Source organism: Salmo trutta, chromosome 2 (assembly GCF_901001165.1).
Source record: "Salmo trutta chromosome 2, fSalTru1.1, whole genome shotgun sequence".
Classification (NCBI taxonomy): domain Eukaryota; kingdom Metazoa; phylum Chordata; class Actinopteri; order Salmoniformes; family Salmonidae; genus Salmo; species Salmo trutta.
In genome coordinates, this window is record NC_042958.1 from 56,346,615 (window position 1) to 56,369,666 (window position 23,052).

Sequence of the window (23,052 nt, forward strand, 5' to 3'; positions counted from 1 at the left end):
TCAATGACAGTCAAATCAGCTTTGAAAAGAGGCGCAAGTTTAAGTTTGTTTCACCTTAGTGAGCCTGACCACAAGTCAGAGACCACTATGATGACACACCAAATGTGTTTGAGGGATCGCGGGAAAAGAGCAGGAATAGGCATTTGTAGGTTACAGTCCAAGCTATGTTTTCCAATGGTGCGACTGCTGTCGGCATCCAAAGATTATCCAACTTATATAAACACCTGGAGGTAAGGATGACAGCAGTGGTGTAGTCTACGGCGATATGGATATAACTTATTGTTGGTATCTACATAGCCCATTGATGTGAATCACACTGCTGCTCTCATTTAGCTATTTGCGCCTTACGGATTGTTGTTGTTGTGAATGCCTGTTTACAAATCTAAATGTGTATTTGAACCCAATAATGGTTGAATTCAAGAAGTTTAAGCTGCCTATCAATCATTGTTTTTGAAACCAGTGGACAGCCAGTGAAAAATGTGCTCTTGCAACAGCTGCATAGTGAGGATCCAAGCCTATGGAATAAAAGTGGGGCTTTTATTGCTCAATCTAATTCATGCTGATAACAAATTAATAATCCATAAACCTAATGGTTACATGCTCAAACTTGCACACTTTTGATAGTTGATAGACTTAAAGGGGCAATCTGTAGTTGCTACATCCATTTTTGGATTTACAAATTATATATATATATATACACTGATTCTTGAAGAATATCATTTATCATGAGCTTAGTTCAACTATCACAATCCATGAGAACCCAAAATATAAGCTTGTTTTACTCCAATGTTTGTAAACAAACAAATGTAAACAAACAGTGTACAGCCTCAACACATGGTTAAAACAATAATGTTGATATCATGGATGGTCAGTCCTTGCATCCATAGCTCTGTCTATTAATCTGAGAGTGGTTACCTTTCTCCAGGCCCATCCCTCAGCTTATTACCAAAACAGAGGCGTGGCGGCCATTTTGTTATCATTTCATCTGTGTATTTTCCCTTTAAACAGTTGCATATAATCAAGATATCAGTGTCACCAACAAAAAGGTAAACAATAGGCTTATAGCAAATGCACATGTAAACAGCATTTTTCAGTAGTGCTCAAAGCATGCTTATTCCATGAGCGCAGCATTTATTTTTCAACTTGAATCAATGAGCCCAATCAGTCCTTCATGAGAACAAAATCATGAACAACAGAGTAGGTCTGGCTAATCAGTCCTTAGTTTTAGGGTCATGCTCAGATAAAACAATTTGGCTAATCTATACTTCCATATTTCCAAGTCCTATTCTCGAAGATCAAGGGGTATAGTATTTACTGGAATGTCTGGAATTCTGATAGAGTTTGGTTTTTAATGTAAAGATATAATTGAATTGCATTATTATATGTAGTAGAAAGCAATGGGTTAGAAGAAGCCTACATAACCAACTCATGAAGTAAAATTTAACATCCATACAGTGGGGGAAAAAAGTATTTGATCCCCTGCTGATTTTGTACGTTTGCCAACTGACAAAGAAAGGATCAGTCTATAATTTTAATGGTAGGTTTATTTGAACAGTGAGAGACAGAATAACAACAAAAATATCCAGAAAAACGCATGTCAGAAATGTTATAAATTGATTTGCATCTTAATGAGGGAAATAAGTATTTGACCCCTCTGCAAAACATGACATAGTACATGGTGGCAAAACCCTTGTTGGCAATCACAGAGGTCAGACGTTTCTTGTAGTTGGCCACCAGGTTTGCACACATCTCAGGAGGGATTTTGTCCCTCCTGAGATGTCCCTCCTTTGCAGATCTTCTCCAAGTGGGGGGGGGGGCTGGAGTGTGGGGCATGTTATAATGTAGCGCACTATAACAGACTTTTAAAGGTAATTTACGATTGAGCCGACGTGCACAGTGTTTACCGTGAATGCGATCCCCGCAAATGTCTGTTTGTTTCTGTTCTGTTTCACGGGACTAGAATTCAATCTTAGTGCATCACAGCATGGAAAAAGTCAAGAAAACATGCATGATGATTGTGTTCTGGCCTTGGGCTTACACACTGAAGGAAGGACCAATACAAACACAAACAGTAGTCACCTGATTTTAGGGGGCACCTGATTGAAAACGCACCAGATGTGCCTCTTGAGTTAGACCCCACACCAACACAAGCACACACAGGCATGCACACACACACCCACACATGTACACACACCACAGGAGGCTGCTGAGGGGAGGACGGCTCATAATAATGGCTGGAATGGAATCAAACACATGGAAACCACATGTTTGATGTGTTCAATACTATTTCATTTATTCTGGTCCAGCCATTACTATGAGCCTGTCCTCCCCAATTAAGGTTTCACCGGCCGCATGTGACAGACTCATAGCCAATAAAACACACACACACACATCGTTGAGGGATGTCATGGATTACTTGGAGACCATACATCAGGGCTGGTGTGAGAGTGTTGCTACTTAACTACAGTGAAGAGCAGTGAGCAGCTTGGTGAGTGGTGAAGGGTGAAGCCGCTCTAGTCATTGGGGTCATAACGCCCTCTAATACAGCTAATGATATGGGGAGCAAGCCAAGCAACAGATGTCCTGCTTGGCCTATACACACACACACACACACACACACACACACACACACACACACACACACACACACACACACACGCACACAAAAATATTAGCCAAAACAAAGACAAGCCACAAGGCCACAACATGTACTTAGGCGGCTCCGGTTAGAGATATCATGCAGAGACAAACACAATGCCGGGAAAGGATCTTTATTTTTTCCATCCTCATGTATCTCTCTAGCTCTGCGTTCCCTCTCTGTCTATCTTCTGTGCACCAAACATTTGTTGTTGTTTTGGCTCTGTACTCCAGCACTTTGGATTTGAAATAAGGTTAAAGTGCAGACTGTCAGCTTTAATTTGAGGGTGTTTTACAGCACTTTTTACACATAGTCCCCCTATTTTAGTGGACCAAAAGTATTGGGACAAATTCACTTTTGTCTATTAAAGTAGTAAGAAGTTAAGTATTTGGGCCATATTCCTAGCACGCAATGTGCTTCTGTAACATTCTCACTCATCATTATTCACGATTCATTCAGGATTATCAGTAATCATGGTAGCATCCACATTAATGTTAGTGTTTAGAAACATATTCTATTCTTATTTACAATAAAAGTAATACATTATTTACCATTCATTTCCATTGGGCACAAAATCATCTGAAACATAAGCAAAACAAACAGCAAATGCATCCAACAAGTTTGTAGAGTCACAAGCTTGATGTAGTCATTGCGTACTATGAATATGGGACCAAATACATTTTACTACTTTAATACACAAAAGTGAATCTGTCCCAATACTCTCCTAAAATGGGGGGACTATGTCCCAATACTTTTGGAGCGCACTGTAGTTCCCTCAAAACATCAGTGAGAGTGGAAGCCACCCAGTTATAGTGGAAATGGTTTCCCATGAGAAACTATGGTACAAGCCTGCCCTCAACTGTTCATTTCAGAGACTACAGCCAATGCTGGCTCAGAGACACAAAAGGTCGCTAAAGAGAGATCACTTTGCTCTGTGTTGACATCAAATGAATCATGTTGTAAAGCTTTAATGCAATTCAAAATGACATTGTCTGAGAACCAAAAGCAGAGGTGACAGAGGTAATTAATAATCAGTTATTATATATGTATTACACAGTCGTTACACCGCTGAACTCGGTGCTTCCTTTTTATATTGCAGGAGAACACTTACAGGGCATGAGAGCTAGTCTAAGTCATCTAAGATATAGAACTTTAGCGATTTAACACTCTAGTTTAAGAGCGTTGTTTTGGCTCTGTACCGACGTCTTGCTTTTGGACAAGCTAACACCTTCTTTCGTCGCTTTGAGGATTAAACCGTGCAACGCCCGCTACCATCAGTCTATCCCTCCTCCATCAGTCTATCCCTCCTCCATCAGTCTGCATATATACCGACTGACCGACGGTATAGATGCAGATTTGCCTAAAATGAACCTACAGACACTGCTACAGGAAATGCAGCTCAGAGTGACAGCTGAGACCGTAGACAGAGACTATAATTGTCCCAGTATCAATGTTGACAGGAAACTTCACCTCACACTTGCCCTTCCAACACACACACACACACACACACACACACACACACACACACACACACACACACACACACACACACACACACACACACACACACACACACACACACACACACACACACACACACACACACACACACACACACACACACACGGTTTTATTTTAGATTCATCTAAACTCTGTTTTTCTAATTCTTATCTTACAGAAACATCTTTGACTATGCTTCTGTAAGATATCACGTGTTTTTGTTCTACCATGTTATATTTATTACTACATTTTTATTGATTACTACATTGTTGGGGTTAGAGCTTGCAAGAAAGGCATTTCTCTGTACGTGTGCTCGTGACATTAAAACCTGAAAGTTGAATGAAAACGTGACTGTTAAAAGATAACCGAGAAAGAAACAGCAGTTTTAGTTTTCCTGGGAATCTGTTTTTTAAAGGTGAACATCATTTCATTTCAACTCAATACTGTATAAAGAGCAGAATAAATGGACTGCCGTCCTTGTCAACCATTTGGGTGTGTGTCTTTAGCGCTCGCTTGATAATGGAAAGAACGTTCCTAGACTGACTTGAACTGACCTAACGTGACCAGATGGCGGTGCTGTGGAAGCATGCATAGATTGGACTCAGATCTGAGCAAATCAACATCATATCATTCACTACTGTGCATCTTAAACTTTATTGTGAGTACTGAAGTTACATAAAAAAAATGTACTTACTGTGACTGAGTGGATTATAGAAGTACAGAAGGTTTACACTCTTTTCTATTATCAAAACATTGAATGATTTGCTGTCATCTGTACATTATTCAATATTCCAGCAATATTCTTTCATTGAGCGTTATAGTACTTCAGTTAAACATGAACAAATAACAGTATGAAACTCAATATCATTTATATTAGGCAATTACATCCATTTCTCTTCATACATCCAGAATGATGAATCCACTGAATTAAAAGCATTGTAAATCGATACGAAGGTCAGATTTGCATCTCTTCAAAATACCATGGTTCTGACAAGAATGATATAGATACAATTGTAGCATTTCTGAAATAAAGTTAAGGTAGGTATACTGAACAATACTGTATTAAAATACAGGACAGATGTTTTGTCTCCAGAATATCAATAACATGATGTTGGACACCCTGTACAGAAACACATAAACAACATTTAAACATTTGAACAAACCCTTCCATAGAGCGTTATAGATTACAAAGATCCATATTGATATTATCTTGCGTCAATGCACATTTTGAATTGTATAAACAGCCCACAGTTTCTTGTTCTGCTACTTGACAATCTCTTGATTTTCCCCATCACTTGACACCATGTTCCATTTGGCCTCAACAGGACAACCATTTATATGTAATGCAAACTATAAAGCTCCAGATTATACATATCATTTAAAATATATACACCACATACTTTCTTAGTAATATTGCACAAAAGGACTCCAATGGATCATGAACGATGGATCCAAGCGAGGAATTCCAACGAGGATAGAGCGAAGGGGTACAATGGGGACAGTTTAGATACATTCACAGCTGCAAGAAGAGGTGGGTCAGGAGAGTTCTGCAGTTGGGTGGGGGTCTTGGATGAGGACACAAAATATCACCAGGAAGAGTAATCATCAGAGAATGTGTAAGATGACACAGAGGTACTGTAACTTGAAACGCTCCACCTTAATCTACTGGGTGTACTTTGACAGGTTGTTGTTTGATGTCTACTTTGGTGGACTTTACAGAATGAGTTTGATAGACTAATAGACTGTGATTCTTACTCTACCTATGCACTGAAACTGTCGTCCTTTTATCATACAGTAGGGGGCAGAAGATAATGCATTATGAATTCACTCGTACACCATACACATACATACACAACCACCACTGTTAAAAACGTATCACACACACACATGGGGAAAAGGAAACAGAGACACACACTTTATACACCGGTAGACATATACACACACACCAGACAGACTCATAGCCAATAGGACACACACACACACACACACACACACACACACACACACACACACACACACACACACACACAGAACAGGTTTATGTGCGGCAGCAGCCAGCACTCTTCATTTCCTTGTTGACATAATCTTCAAGCTGAAACTTTGGTTCATCAGGCTCCTTCAGTGACCTGTGCTTCAGCTCTCTGAGAGAAAAGAGAAAAACAAAGGGCAGAGAAAGTAATGAAGAAAGAAGAACAGGACGGGGAGATTCAATCTCGTTTCAGCATATTTACTGGATAGGTTTATTTTTGATTCTGTGTCTATTTTGAAATCACACGTACGACAAAACAAAAGGCATTGATTGACATGTCATCTCTAGGGAACACAGCAGTGGTAAACATCCGACTCACCTGGCCACAGCTGTAAATGCCAGCTCCACGTTCAGGCCAGATTTAGCACTGGTCTCCATGAAGGGCACACCAAACTCCTGCACAGGGTAGAGTAAGAGTCCACCAAGTTTTAGTGTATTAAGTACCTGGTGTGTGTGTGTGTGTGTGTGTGTGTGTGTGTGTGTGTGTGTGTGTGTGTGTGTGTGTGTGTAATATTGTGAAAAGCCGATAAATAAAACTGTTACTGACCCCCTCCACAAAAAAATCCCGTTGCATTGGTGGAAATACCGTTCTATAGGTTAATTTGCATAATTTTCGTTACACGTGCAGCAGGTTGTGAAGGGTTGGTCCTACAAAGCCAAAGCCCCCTGATGGAATTTCTCAAAGCTGCTAATGAGATCCTTGTACCTAGCCGGCGGTGGGGATTCCGGTGGGTTGCCCCCACCCAGGTAGTGACAGTGCTGGCAACACTAGCTGGCTGCAGTAACCCATGGGGAGGGGGGGTCACACTTGGACAATCAGAGGGGGCAAATTATTGTGGCCCTGGTGTGTGTGTTTCAGGAGAAAGGGGTGTATCTGATCTCCATCAGATAGGACTTGATAATGGTTAATCAAAGCCCCCATTTTTTGCAAATTCTTGCAAAATTCTGCATGCTTTCTCAAACAGCTACAACTGCATATGCATTCACACATCAAGTCTACTCTTGAGTTGGGCTCAGGGATGGAACAACTGTTAAACAACTGAGCTTGTGGTTGTTTGTGGGGGAAAGGAGTCAAGTGTGTGTGTGTGTGTGTGTGTGTGTGTGTGTGTGTGTGTGTGTGTGTGTGTGTGTGTGTGTGTGTGTGTGTGTGTGTGTGTGTGTGTATATCCCACATCTGTTGCTATGGGGTTATGATGTTACACTATAGGATGAATCACAATAATTGTTTGCGAAAATAGTAATTGCTTGCCAAAAATGTACTCTTTGTAATGGCAGTACTGGGTATAGGTAACAATCCTGGGTATAGGTAACAATCCTGGGTATAGGTAACAATACTGGGTATAGGTAACAATCCTGGGTATAGGTAACAATCCTGGGTATAGGTAACAATACTGGGTATAGGTAACAATCCTGGGTATAGGTAACAATCCTGGGTATAGGTAACAATCCTTCACATGAACTGCCTACATTACTACGCATATTATTTGTGAATTGTGGAAATGAAGGGACATTTACATATTTAAAAAATGTGCGTATTTTTTTTAGAACTATATATGATACAAAACGAGGTGAGGGCATTGGAAATGCTTTTGGCGGTTGATCTGCTTCTGTTCTGTGGGTGGCACTGTGTGTTCTTTTCGATGTATGGGTCCCGGTCTCTCGGGCCCTGGGATCCGGGAGAATGGGGTGGTCTGCCGGTCACTGATTCAAAGGTTTTTCTTTCTTTATTTATTTTTACTATTTTCTACATTGTAGAAAAATAGTGAAGACATCAAACTATGAAATACCACAAATGCAATCATGTAGTAACCAAAAAAGTGTTAGATTCTTCAAAGTAGCCTCCCTTTGCCTTGATGACAGCTTTGCACACTCTTGGCATTCTTTCAACCAGCTTCACCAGTTGTTGGCTTTCAAACAGTTGTTGGCTGCTCATCCTTCACTCTGCGGTCCAACTCATCAAAAACTATCTCAATTGGGTTGAGGTCGGGTGATTGTGGAGGCCAGGTCATCTGATGCAGCACTCCATCACTCTCCTTCTTGGTCAAATAGCCCTTACACAGTCTGGAGGTGTGTTGGGTCATTGACCTGTTGAAAAACAAATGAAAGTCCCACTAAGCACAAACCAGATGGGATGGTGTATCGCTGCAGAATGCTGTGGTAGCCATGCTGGTTAAGTGTGCCTTGAATTCTAAATAAATCACAGACAGTGTCACCAGCAAAGCACCCTCCCACCATCACACCTCCTCCTCCATGCTTCACGGTGGGAACTACATGTGCGGAGATCATCCGTTCACCTACTCTGCGTCTCACAAAGACACAGCAGTTGGAACCAAAAATCCAAAAGGATAGATTTCCACCGATCTAATGTCCATTGCTCGTGTTTCTTGGCCCAAGGAAGTCTCTTCTAATTATTGGTGTCCTTTAATAGTGGTTGCTTTGCAGCAATTCCAGGCCTGATTCACACAGTCTCCTCTGAACAGTTGATGTTGAGATGTGCCTGTTACTTGAACTCCGTGAAGCATTTATTTGTGCTGCAATCTGAGGTGCAGTTAACTCTAATGAACTTGTTCTCTGCAGCAGAGGTAACTCTGCGTCTTCCTTTCCTGTGGCGGTCCTCATGAGAGCCAGTTTCATGATAGAGCTTGATGGTTTTTGCAACTGCACTTGAAGAAACTTTCAAAGTTCATGAAATTTTACGCATTCACAGATCTTCATAGCTTAAATTAATGATGGACTATAATTTCTCTTTGCTTATTTGAGCTGTTCTTGCATTAATATGGACTTGGTCTTTTACCAAATAGGGCTATCTTCTGAATACACACTACCTTGTCAAAACACAACTGATTGGCTCAAACGCATTAAGAAGGAAATAAATAATAATCCAAGATGGCGTAGCAGTCAGACGTCTTTGTCCTGTCGTGTCCCTTGAATATATATTTTTCTTCGCATATCTTTTTAAAATATTTTCCTAAACCTCAACTTCTAAATACTCTCCTGCAACCCGCCTCACCCAATGTGTCGTGGATTTGTATTTTTTCTAAAGTATTTCTATTTACTTCGGATCTGGAATCCCTCAACTGAAGCTAGCCAACTAACTACCTACCAGCTATCAGTCAGCAAACCATTGCTAGCGGTCATCAGCTAACCTTTAGCTCGGAAAGCTCTCGCCAGTTGAACAACGTGACTCAAACCAGAGCATAACGGACCTATTCATTTTTTTTATTTTTATTCCCCCATATCCCCGGATTCCTACCGCAAACTCTTAACATTTTCATCTGGATCTTCGCAACTAGCTAACTGCAATCCCGGGTGACTACTCCAGGCTCGCGTTTCCTTCACGGAGCAAGCACCAATTAGCCTAAAGCTAGCCAGGCCAGGGCTCCTGTGCTGCCACCGAAGCCCACTCCTGGGCTACAATATCCGGACCCCTTCTACTGCCGGTATGGGGCACGGAACCCCGCCTATCCTCTATGACTGGAATACCGACTTAACGATAAACGATAAACGTTCACAAAAAACATAACAATTATTTTAAGAATTATAGATACAGAACTCCTTTATGCACTCGCTATGTCCGATTTTAAAATAGCTTTTCGGTGAAAGCACATTTTGCAAGTAGATAGCCCAGCCATCACAGGCTAGCTATTTTGACACCAACCAAGTGTGGTACTCACCAAACTCCGATTTACTATTAGAAAAGTTTGATTACCTTTGGTGTTCTTCGTCAGAATGCACTCCCAGGACTTCTACTTCAATAACAAATGTTGGTTTGGTCCCAAATAATCCATAGTTATATCCAAATAGCGGCGTTTTGTTCGTGCGTTCAAGACACTATCCGAAGGGTAAATAAGGGTCACGCGCCCGACGCGTTTCGTGACAAAAAAATTCTAAATATTCCATTACCGTACTTCGAAGCATGTCAACCGCTGTTTAAAATCAATTTTTATGCCATTTTTCTCGTAAAAAAGCGATAATATTCCGACCGGGAGTGGTGGTTTTCGTTCAAAGAGAGAGAAAGTAAACATGGAGTCGACTCGGGTACGCACGCCCCGTCCCATTGTCCTCAGATCGACCACTATCAAAATGCGCTACTGTTTTTCAGCCAGGGCCTGCAAAGCCACGATTCAGCTTTCTGGCGCCTTCTGAGAGCCTATGGGAGCGTTAGAAAATGTCACGTCATGCCAGAGATCCCCTGTTTTTGTTAGAGTTGATCAATAAGGCCATGAAATGGTCAGAGAGAGCGCTTCCTGTTTGGAATCTTCTCAGGTTTTGGCCTGCCAAATGAGTTCTGTTATACTCACAGACACCATTCAAACAGTTTTAGAAACTTTAGGGTGTTTTCTATCCAAATCAAACAATTATATGCATATTCTAGTTACTGGGCAGGAGTAGTAACCAGATTAAATCGGGTACGTTTTTTATCCGGCCGTGCAAATACTGCCCCCTAGCCCCAACAGGTTAACAAACAGATTACCGACCATTTCGAATCCCACGTACCTTCTATGCAATCTGGTTTCAGAGCTGGTCATGGGTGCACCTCAGCCACGCTCAAGGTCCTAAACAACATCATAACCGCCATCGATAAGAGACATTACTGTGCAGCCGTATTCATCGACCTGGCCAAGGCTTTCGACTCTGTCAATCACCACATTCTTATTGGCAGACTCGACAGCCTTGGTTTCTCAAATGATTGCCTCGCCTGGTTTACCAACTACTTCTCTGTGTGTCAAATCGGAGGGCCTGTTGTCCGGACCTCTGGTAGTCTCTATGGGTGTGCCACAGGGCTCTCTTCTCTGTATACATCAATGATGTCGCTCTTGCTGCTGGTGATTCTCTGATCCACCTCTACGCAGACGACACCATTCTGTATACTTCTGGCCCCTCTTTGGACACTGTGTTAACTAACCTCCAGACGAGCTTCAATGTCATTACAACTCTCCTTCCGTGGCCTCCAACTGCTCTTAAATGCAAGTAAAACTAAATGCATGCTCTTCAAACCAATCGCTACCCACACCTACCTGCCCGTCCAGCATCACTACTCTGGACGGCTCTGACGTGGACAACTACAAATACCTGGGTGTCTGGTTAGACTGTAAACTCTCCTTCCAGACTCACATTAAGCATCTCCAATCCAAAATTAAATCTAGACTCGGCTCCCTATATCGCAACAAAGCATCCTTCGCTCATGCTGCCAAACATACCCTCATAAAACTGACCATCCTACCGATCCTCGACTTCGGTGATGTCATCTATAAAATAGCCTCCAACACTCTACTCAACAAACTGGATGCAGTATATCCCAGTACCATCCGTTTTGTCACCAAAGCCCCATACACTACCCACTATTGCGACCTGTACTCTCTCGTTGGTTGGCCCTCGCTTCATACTCGTCGCCAAACCCACTGGCTACAGGTTATCTACAAGTCTCTGCTAGGTAAAGCCCCGCCTTATCTCAGCTCACTGGTCACCATAGCAGCACCCACTCATAGCACGCGCTCCAGCAGGTATATTTCACTGGTCATCCCCAAAGCCAATTCCTCCTTTGGTCGTCTTTCCTTCCAGTTCTCTGCTGCCAATGACTGGAACGAACTGCACAAATCTAGCCCATCTGTAAACAGCCCATCTATCTACCTTCCTCATCCCCATACTGTATTTATTTATTTATTTATCTTGCTCCTTTGCACCCCAGTATCTCTATTTGCACATTCATCTTCTGCACATACCATTCCAGTGTTTAATTGCTATATTGTAATTACTTCGCCACCATGGCCTATTTATTGCCTTAACTTACCTCATTTGCACTCACTGTATATAGACTTTTTGTTTTCTTTTGTTCTACTGTATTATTGACTGTATTTTTGTTTATTCCATGTGTAACTCTGTTGTTGTATGTGTCGAATTGCTATGCTTTATCTTGGCCAGGTCGCAGTTGAAAATGAGAACTTGTTCTCAACTAGCCTACCTGGTTTAATAAAGGTGAAATAAAAAAAATGAAAAAATGAATTCCACAAAGTAACTTTTAACAAGGAATACCTGTTAATTGAAATGCATTCCAGGTGACTACCTCATGAAGCTGGTTGAGAGAATGCCAAGAGTGTGCAAAGCTGTCATCAAGGTAAAGGGTGACTACTTTGAAGAATCTCAAATATAAAATATATTTGGATTTGTTTAACACTTTTTTTGTTTACTTCATGATTCCATATTTGTTATTTAATAGTTTTGATGTCTTCACTATTATTCTACAATGTAGAAAATAGTAAAAATGAAGAAAAAGCCTGGAATGATTAGGTGTGTCCAAACTTTTTACTGGTAGTGTATATATATATATATATATGTTTCCACTCCGAGAATGAGAACGGTAAATTAATGTAATTAATAAATGCATTAATAGAAATGTATGTAACTAAATTACAGGGATTAACGGTACACTTACTACTGGTGACATATGTAATGGGGAATTGATCAAAATCTAAAATCAAAGGGAAAACAACTCACGCAAGGAAACAATGAATGTGCAAGAGTTGGCGGGAGACAGCTGAGCCATTCTTGAGAGACTCGACAAAATCTTTGCCACACACCCCTCCCCTTCTTCTTGTCTCAACATTTAAAAATTATACTCAAGACACATTATCTTCACACAAATGTTTGATGCTTCTCACTTTTGCCACACGCACTGCCCAAATTGTGGGGTTCCCAAATAGGCATAGGCCTACAAGCTTGTGATTTCAAACAATCCCCAGCAGTTTTTTTAAAGAAGTTAATGGTCCTTGATTTCTCTGTCATGCTTTCTGGTGAAGTATTTTGAATGATTTCATTTATTTCTGTATAGATAGGAGCAATTATATAATGTTGGCAAATGTATTTCCATTTACTTTCCTATTGGACCCACTGCTATGCCAATTCTCTCCTTTTTTATTTGTTTTCATATCAACTTTATTTTGTTGTCCAGATGCCAAAGGCACAATCCTAGTCATATTATCAACCCGTCCTAGTTGTTGCATCTTTAGACTCCTCCTTTTTCTAAGTTTGTAACAGAGATTTTAATCTCTGCCGCATATGGAACTGCTATCAGGTCCGGTCTGCTGTTTAGAATGGTGTTTTCCCAGGTGTGCTGTTTAGAATGGTGTTTTCCCAGGTGTGCTGTTTAGAATGGTGTTTTCCCAGCTGTGCTGTTTAGAATGGTGTTTTCCCAGGTGTGCTGTTTAGAATGGTGTTTTCCCAGGTGTGCTGTTTAGAATGGTGTTTTCCCAGGTGTGCTGTTTAGAATGATGTTTTCCCAGGTGTGCAGTTTAGAATGGTGTTTTCCCAGGTCCGCTGTTTAGAATGGTGTTTAACCAGGTCCGCTGTTTAGAATGGTGTTTAACCAGGTCCGCTGTTTAGAATGGTGTTTTCCCAGGTCCGCTGTTTAGAATGGTGTTTAACCAGGTCCGCTGTTTAGAATGGTGTTTAACCAGGTCCGCTGTTTAGAATGGTGTTTTCCCAGCTGTGCTGTTTAGAATGGTGTTTTCCCAGCTGTGCTGTTTAGAATGGTGTTTTCCCAGGTGTGCTGTTTAGAATGGTGTTTTCCCAGGTGTGCTGTTTAGAATGGTGTTTTCCCAGGTGTGCTGTTTAGACTGGTGTTTTCCCAGGTGTGCTGTTTAGACTGGTGTTTTCCCAGGTCCGCTGTTTAGAATGGTGTTTTCCCAGGTGTGCTGTTTAGAATGATGTTTTCACAGGTCCGCTGTTTAGAATGGTGGTTTCCAGGTGTGCTGTTTAGAATGGTGTTTTCACAGGTCCGCTGTTTAGAATGGTGGTTTCCAGGTGTGCTGTTTAGAATGGTGTTTTCCCACGTCCGTTGTTTAGAACACTGTTTTCCTGCAAATTTCATTTTGGCAAATGTTTGAAAATGAGGGTTTATTGGCTGCCTCATTACATGAGTTACATGTTCTGGTAAGATGCATTACCATAATCTAAATGTGATTTCTGTCATTCTGAACACCGTGGGTGGACTCGCTAATGTGTTATGCACTCAATGCACATGGGTCCAGTAAATTTCTAAAATGGCCGGTAAATTAAAATCTTCCCGGTCACGTTGTCCAGCGCCACATTTTCCTAACAGAAACCCTGATGTGTGCCTGTGTGCGTGCGTGCGTGACAGAGGAGTTTTACTGTGTGTGTGTGCGAGAGAGATTTGTAGGGATTTTTTTTCGTTATTATTACACAGTCTGACAATAACAAGGGTATCTGACGTCCGTCTCCCTTACAGCCATGCACAGTAATTTACTGTTTCAAGCCTGTGAACACCGATGTGAAAAATGTATTTTGCGAACTCACTTCAAAGACTCCAAAAAAGGCCTCCCGAGTGGCGCAGTGGTGTAAGGCACTGCATCGCAGTGCTAGCTGTGCCACTAGAGATTCTGGGTTTGAGTCCAGGCTCTGTCGCAGCCGGCCGTGACCGGGAGACCCATGGGGCGGCGCACAATTGGCCCAGCGTCGTCCGGGTTAGAGAAGGGTTTGGCCGGCAGGGAAGCCCATGTCCCATCTCACACTAGCGACTCCTGTGGCGGGCCGGGCACAGTGCACACTGACACGGTCGCTGGGTGTACGTTGTTTCCTCCGACACATTGGTGCGGCTGGCATCCGGGTTAAGTGGGCATTATGTCAAGAAGCAGTGCGGCTTGGTTGGGTTGTGTTTTGGAGGACGCATGGCTCTTGACCTTCGCCTCTCCTGAGTCCGTACGGGAGTTGCAGCAATGAGACAAGACTGTAACTACAGGATACCAAGAAATTGGGTAAAAAAAGAAGAGAAAAAAAAGACTCCAAACAATAACAACAGAAGGTGCACCTATGAATAAATAAGTTGAGAGATCAAGACACACCCGGACTGTCACTGTGCAGACTAAAATAGATCGAAACCTAGACATCAAAAGGGTCAATAATGTGTGATTGAGTTTTTGTGTATTTTCTTTCCTAACAGCTCACCTTGGCCAGTTTCTCTCCCTCCTCTCTCTTCACCACTCTCTCGTGTGTTGCATCAGCCTGTAAGAGATCACAAACATCTCCTGAAAACATTTCCTTTCATCTATTCTCTGTTTCATCATCTACTCACACTAACAGCATCCTCTCCTTTATTTTCTGCAGAGACACATATATCTACCTCCTTTCGCGCTCTCTCCATTCATAGTAATGCACTCATCATCCATCCATCAATATCTACCTCATTTTTTCTCTCTCTCAATTCATAGTAATGTACTTATTATCCATCCATCCATTCATCCATTCATCCGTCCATTCCTCCGTCCGTCCATCCGTTCTTTCAGTGGGAGGGCTGACCTTGTTCCCCAGCAGCATTAGCACCACGTCCTGCTGAGCGTACTCATGGATCTCTGTCAGCCATGCCTGGAGAGAGGGACGGAGAGAAGGAAAGAGAGAGGGGCAGAGAGACAGAGAGAGAAATAAAGAGAGAGAGAGAGAGATATGTGACAAGTTTCAGGAAACTAGGCGTATGTTGCACATCACTACTTCACAGGAGGGGCATTTGAATGTAAACATTTATTTTTTATAAAATGTTTTTTGTTGTTGGCAGAAATGCCTTCCGGAACATGTGAGCTATCATGTGCCTTAATAATAACAAACTTGTATTCCATCCGTAAATACTAATAAAATGGGCGTGGTTATGGCGTTGAACTGAGCGGATTCGTTTTTAGTGCTCTCCTGACAATTTTGACTAAACTTCTTTTCATCTCTTCTTTTATATCCTCATAACACGAACAGCAATTTTCTTGGACAATTTCAGGCGTATCTACATCCTTGATGAATCGACTTAAACATAGTCCTCCTAAAACAAGAAGAACATCTTGCATCGACAACGTGGTCCAGGATAGGCCAGTTAGCCCTGCTAATTCAGCCTGCTCTACTAACACAGTTAGCCCTGCAAGGTCCTCACACCATGAGTCCGACATGGCTACCAACGATGTAGACAACCTAAACCAGAAGCAGAACCAAGGGGTTTTGGAAGCAATCTCTGCCATGAGGGAGGACTTTTCCACCAAACTCGAAGGTGTCCTAACAGGGATTAGTGAGGTTAAACGTGACCTTCAAGCCTACTCCACATGCTTGGACGAAGCAAAGGAACGCATTAGCATGGTGGAAGATACTGTCGTCACTGTCAAAACAACGACCGAAAAGTTTGGAAAAACAGATGGCGGACCTTACTTCAAAACTAAGCTCGCTCAATAATCTACACAGGTAGTCTAATTTGAGACTGGTTAATCTACCTGACAAAGTGGAAAATGGTGACACAGTTGCATTTCTCGAGAGTTGGCTTCCCGAGGCATTGGGGCCGGACAACTGCGTATTGAAAGAGCCCATTGGCTTCTGGCTCATACAAGCCTGAGAAACCCCCCCTCTCCTTGAGTCCTTATCATGATGTTTCTTAACTTTCAAGACAAAGGCAGAGTGATGCGGAAAGGCAGGGCTATGGGCAAGGTGATGCACAGGGACCAAGAGATCATGTTCTTCCCTGACCTATCTGAGTGGCGCAGCAGTCTATGGCACTACATCTCAGTGCTAGAGGCGTCACTATAGACCCTGGTTCAACCGGCCGTGATCGGGAGTCCCATAGGGGGTGCACAATTTGCACAGCGTCATCCAGGTTAGGGAAGGGTTTGGCCGGGGTAGGCTGTCATTGTAAATAAGAATTTGTTCTTAACTGACTTGCCTAGTTAAATATAGGTTAAATAAAACCTGCACCGAAAAAGAAAAGGCTACGACGGGGTCACACGCCAGCTCAGGTCCCTCAACATTGCCTATGGAATAGCCTTCTCAACTAAACTACTGCTGACTTACAATGGATGGTCACACGAGTTTGCATCTCCCTCTCAAGCCGAGGTGTTCATCCGTGGCATTCATGAATCTTCTTCCTAGTTGTGTTGCCGCTGTGAAGTTTACCACCACTCTGGACTAGGCAGAATTAAACCATCTTGGATTATGTGAAGAGGAATGCCCATAAAATTGTCAGAGACTCCAGTCACCCAAGTCATAGACTGTTCTCTCTGCTACCGCACGGCAAGCGGTACCGGAGCGCCAAGTCTAGGACCAAAAGTCTCCTTAACAGCTTCTACTCCCAAGCCATAAGACTGCTAAACAATTAATCAAATGGCCACCGGACTATTACATTGACCCCCCCACACCCTCCATTTGTTTTGTACACTGCAGCTACTTGCTGTTTATTATCTATGCATAGTCCTTTTACCCCTACCTACATGTACAAATTACCTCAACTAACCTGTACCCCCGCACACTGACTCAGTACCGGTACCCCCTGTATATAGCCTCATTATTGTTATGTTATTGTGTTACTTTTTTTATTATTATAAAAATGTTTTTACTTTAGTTTATTTGCTAAATATTTTCTTAACTCTTCTTGAACTGCACTGTTGTAAGTAAGCATTTCACGGAAAGGTCTACACTCGTTGTATTCTGTGCATGTCACAAATAAAGTTTGATTTGATTAGATTTTTGACTGTTGGCAAGCTAACTAACATCAGCTAATTTATTAGCTGATGTTAGTTATTAACAGTTCAGTGAATAATATGGCGAGCTAGCCCACTCAAAGTTTCCTGATATTATTTGTAGCCTGTATGTGCTCTTTAAATTTTTTATTTTTTTTGGCCTGTATGAGCTCATAAGTTAGCTCAGTTTCTTCTATATGACAGGCGAGATAGCTGTCTGTTGAACGTTGGACGTCATGTTTAAGTTTATTTTTGTTATGTTGATAATTCTCTTCCATTGGATTACATAAAACACTGTGAAATGCCGGCGAAGATGTTTAGCACCATGTCAACTGACACATCGGGACCGTATTCATTCATCCTGCACCACCGAGAAGCATCGGGACTACTTTATATGAAGACTTAAGTTACGATCATATCCTTGGACTAAAATGATTGACACTCACGTGCAAGCCTGATCAGCATCACGTGCAAGGGCCTTTGGGTTACGTAGCACATATTCAATGGTATATTTTTTTCACACGTAGCCTGTTAATTTCTGATCTTTGATACTTTTTGGGGTTTATAAACTTACCATGGTATACTACGTTAACGCTATATAGTTGAAGTCGGAAGTTTACATACACCTTAGCCAAATACATTTAAACTCAGTTTTTCACAATTCCTGACATGTAATCCTAGTAAAAAAACCCGGTCTTAGGTCAGTTAGGATCACCACTTTATTTTAAGAATGTGAAATGTCAGAATAATAGTAGAGAGAATGATTTATTTCAGCTTTTATTTCTTTCATCACATTCCCAGTGGGTCAGAAGTTTACATACACTCAATTAGTATTTGGTAGCATTGCCTTTAAATTGTTTAACTTGGGTCAAACGTTTTGGGTAGCCTTCCACAAGCATCCCACAATAAATTTGGTGAATGTGGGACCATTCCTCCTGACAGAGCTGGTGTAAGTGAGTCAGGCTTGTAGGCCTCCTTGCTCGCACACGCTTTTTCAATTCTGCCCACAAATTTTCTTTAGGATCGAGGTCAGGGCTTTGTGATGGCCATTCCAATACCTTGACTTTGTTGTCCTTAAGCCATTTTGTCACAACTTTGGAAGTATGCTTGAGGTCAGATGTCTTGAGATGTCGCTTTAATATATCCTCATAATTTTCCTCCCTCATGATGCCATCTATTTTGTGAAGTGCACCAGTCCCTCCTGCAGCAAAGCACCCCTACAATATGATGCTGCCACCCCCGTTCTTCATGGTTGGGATGGTGTTCTTCGGCTTGCAAGCCTCCCCCTTTTTCCTCCAAACATGACAATGGTCATTATGGCCAAACAGTTCTATTTTTGTTTCATCAGACCAGAGGACAAAAAGTACGATCTTTGTCCCCATGTGCAGTTGCTAAACCGAAGTCTGGCTTTTTTATGGCAGTTTTGGAGCAGGGGTTTCTTCCTTGCTGTGCGGTCTTTCAGGTTATGTCGATATAGGACTTGTTTTACTGTGGACAGTATTTCCTCCAGCATCTTCACAAGGTCCTTTGCTGTTGTTCTGGGATTGATTTGCACTTTTCGCACCAAAGTACGTTTATCTCTAGGAGACAGAACGCGTCTCCTTCCTGAGCGGTATGATGGCTGCGTGGTCCCATGGTGTTTATACTATTCTATTGACAGATGAATGTGGTACCTTCAGGGGTTTGGAAATTGCTCCCAAGGATGAACCAGACTTGTAGAGGTCTACAATTGTTTTTCTGAGGTCTTGGCTGATTTCTTTTGATTTTCCCATGATGTCAAGCAAAGAGGCATTGAGTTTGAAGGTAGGCCTTGAAATACATCCACAGGTACACCTCCAATTGACTCAAATGATGTCAATTAGCCTATCAGAAGCTTCTAAAGCCATGACTTAATTTTCTGGAATTTTCCAAGCTGTTTAAAGGCACAGTCAACTAAGTGTATGTAAACTTCTGACCCACTGGAATTGTGATACAGTGAATTATAAGTGAAATAATCTGTCTGTAAACAATTGTTGGAAAAATTACTTGTGTCATGCACAAAGTAGATGTCCTTACCGACTTGCTAAAATTAGTTTGTTAACAAGAAATTTGTGGAGTGGTTGAAAAAGGAGTTTTAATGACTCTAACCTAAGTGTATGTAAACTTCCGACTTCAAGTGTATGTATGGGCCATTTTACTAGCAGCAGACCCTATGTTGTGGATCATCTACCACTATTTTGGACTGTCCATACTATAACGGTAACGTTAGTCAGGCTTCACTAACTAGCGTTACTGTTTTAGGTGGCGCTATTCTTTGCTACTTTTCAAACGAATACTACGTGATATTTCACATATCATCTTGCGAGATATGCCTTTTGTTGTGATATTTCACATAACATCTTGCCTTTTGTTTTGTTCGTGAGGAGTAATGGCCGAGAGAAGACAGGAGACACTTTGTTTTGTTTAGCGTCGCTTAGGTTAGACTGCTCCCTTTAATAGATCAGTCATCCAGCAGGCTACACTCTACGATTAGGGGGAGGTGGGAGAGAAAGTGTTGGGTGTCTCGTTTAGGGAGACAAGGGAATGGGGTTTAGTGTTTTACTGTGATGATGGATTTGTTTGTTCTAACATATCTTTACATATTTTCCTCACTACAGAGAATTCATGCGGTTCTTTTGGTTACTAAACATATTTTAGATATGCCTTTTTGCTATAGCTTATTCCATGTTTACATCTTTGGTTAAATGACTTCAAATGTAAAACTGAAATTGACTTTGTGGAATGTCCGTGGAGTTTGTAAACTATCCAAGCTGAAACAGGTTATTACTAGGCTTAAACAACTACATGAATCTATTGTGATCCTTCAAGAAACACACTTGTTGAAGGATGAGCTACTTAAAGTACGCAGGAGATGTCAAGGGCAAGTAATAGCATCCCGTTCCTCCTCTTATTCTTGTGGTGTGATGGTTTTAATTCACAAATCTGTTCTGTTTCAAGTGGATAATATTATAACTGATACAGCTGGTAGATACATTTGATACAGGGAACTCTTTTGAATGAGTGTATTAATCTGGTTAATGTTTATGGTCCTAATGATGGCAATCACAAATTCTTTGAGAATGTATTTCTATTGATAGCCTCCCCTCCTGGTAATGTCCTAATGGCAGAGGATTTTAATTGCACTTGATCCTCATCTAGATTGCTCCTCTGGTTTAGACACTTCCTACTTGAAGAGTAGAAAGAAATTACAGCATTTCATTAAGGACTTAAATCTATGTGAACCTTGGAGGACTCAGAACCCGGGTAAAAGGGAGTATTCATGTACTCGTCGACATTTAAATCATATTCTTGTATAGACTACTTTTTAGTTTCTTGCTCATTACTTCCCAATGTAGCTGGAAGTGGATATGATAGTATTCTTCTGAGTGACCATTCCCCTGTGTCATTATTCTATAGGGATACAAAACTAGTAAAAGGATCCTCTAGATGGCGTTTGCATCCCAGATGGTTACAGGACCCAGACTTCTTACACTATGTTGGAGTGCATATATATGTATATTTTACATTGAACACTGGCCAAACCTCAGCGAGTACCAGATGGGAGGCTTTCAAAGCATATATTAGGGGGCAAATTATATGTTTTACCAGTTTAAAATCAAATCAATTAAATCTAAAAATGAGAGAGACAGCACTATCAGAGAATTGGAGAGGGAAGCTTTTTTGGATAACTCAATAGAAGTAAACAAGGAATTATTTGCTCTTAAAGCTCAGAATGAAGAACTTTCCACCTCAAAGGCTGCAAACAGCTTAACGAAGCAGAAACAACCCTTCTACGATCAAGGTGAAAAACCTGGTAAATTGCTGGCATGGCACATTAAGAAGTTAAATTCAGACAGAGCCATTAATGCAATTCATAATTTACAAGAACAATTATCAATGGATCCTGTAGAAATAAACTAAACATTTGCATCCTACTACAACACACTTTACAACTCTGAATCTCCTGAGAACTTAACTAATCAGACATCATTTTTGGATGGTCTTGATTTTCCCTCTATTTCAGAAGACACAAAATTGGATCTGGAAAAGGAATTGGATGGTGTCCCCTCCTCTCTAAGGAGTGCTATAATCACTCTTATTCTGAAGCCTGATAAATCCCCAACAAAATGTAAAAGTTACAGACCGATTTCTATTCTGAACTCCGACTCAAAAATGATTGCTAAAGCTTTAGCCAAGAGATTGGATAGAGTGCTCCCATATCTAATACACGAAGACCAAAATGGCTTCGTGAAAAAAACGTCAAGGTTTTCAACACGTGAGGAGAGATCTAAACATAGTGCATGTGTGAAGGATCCCCTGATAGTGCCATACTCTCACTTGATGCAGAGAAGTAATTCGATAGAGTTGAGTGGTCTTATATATTTGAAATGCTTAAAAGATTTGGGTTTGGGAATTACTTCTGTAAATGGATTATATTATATTATATTATACAGCGACCCCACTGCAGAAGTTGCCACAACCTTTTAAGCTTTTTTGGGGCACAAGACATGGGTGTCCGGCCAGTCCAGGACTCTTTCTTTTAGATATAGAACCCTTTGCAATTGCAGTAATGGCCCACCCATGAATTAGTGGAATTAAACCATAGGATTTTGAACATCGAGTGACCCTGTATGCCGATGATATCCTCGTATTCCTAACAGATCTAAAGAAATCTCTCTTCCCTCTCCAATTTAATTAACAACTTCCGTCAATTTTCTGAGTTTAAAGTTAATAAAACCAAATCTTCTATCCTTTTCCTCAACAAGCAAGAGAGACTGAATCCAGTTGTATAGCATCCATTTGTGAATACAGAACAAGGTTTCACATATCTTGGTATTAAAATCATACCAGAAATTAGCTCCTTGACTTCAACAACTTATGAACCCGTGGTAGTGAGTGTAACAGAATCCATCAACAGATGGACATCATTGCCTATATCTATTATTGGTAGAATAAATATCATTAAGATGAATATTCTGCCCAAATTTCTTTCTCTATTTCAATCAATTTCTCTGGCTCCACCACCTTTATTTTCCCCAAAGATCAGAAAGATACTCTCAAATTGTATCTGGAGCAACAGATAACCAAGGCTTAGACTTTCTCTTCTTTATTTGCCCTATGACAGAGGGGGGTTGCAACTTCCAAACCTACAGTGGTATTACTTGGCTACACAGTTTAGAGCTGCAATGTTTTGGTTCTCCAAGAAACCAAACTTACCCTGGTTGCAGACTGAAATGCTGTCCACAAAAGGCTTAACTTTGAATGGATATTTGTACTCTGCTCCCTTTAAGAAACTAAAGAAGAATACTACTAATCCCTTCGTTAAAAACATCCTAACTATATGGCACGCAGTATAGCAATATCTGGGCGAATCC

At 41.3% G+C, this 23,052-nt stretch overlaps 1 protein-coding gene across 1 annotated transcript in view; it reads right to left on the bottom strand.

Annotated features, from left to right (window-relative positions):
* Positions 1–6,113: 6,113 nt before the first annotated feature.
* Positions 6,114–23,052, bottom strand: part of rab26 (RAB26, member RAS oncogene family) — a 143,494-nt gene continuing 126,555 nt past the window's right edge. The window contains exons 6-9 of the mRNA XM_029706397.1: positions 15,480–15,545; positions 15,129–15,185; positions 6,487–6,563; positions 6,114–6,279 (exon numbers count right to left, since the gene is read on the bottom strand). Coding sequence (XP_029562257.1) covers positions 6,177–6,279; positions 6,487–6,563; positions 15,129–15,185; positions 15,480–15,545 — 303 coding nt within the window. The 3' untranslated portion in view covers positions 6,114–6,176. The remainder of the gene's footprint in view (positions 6,280–6,486; positions 6,564–15,128; positions 15,186–15,479; positions 15,546–23,052) is intronic.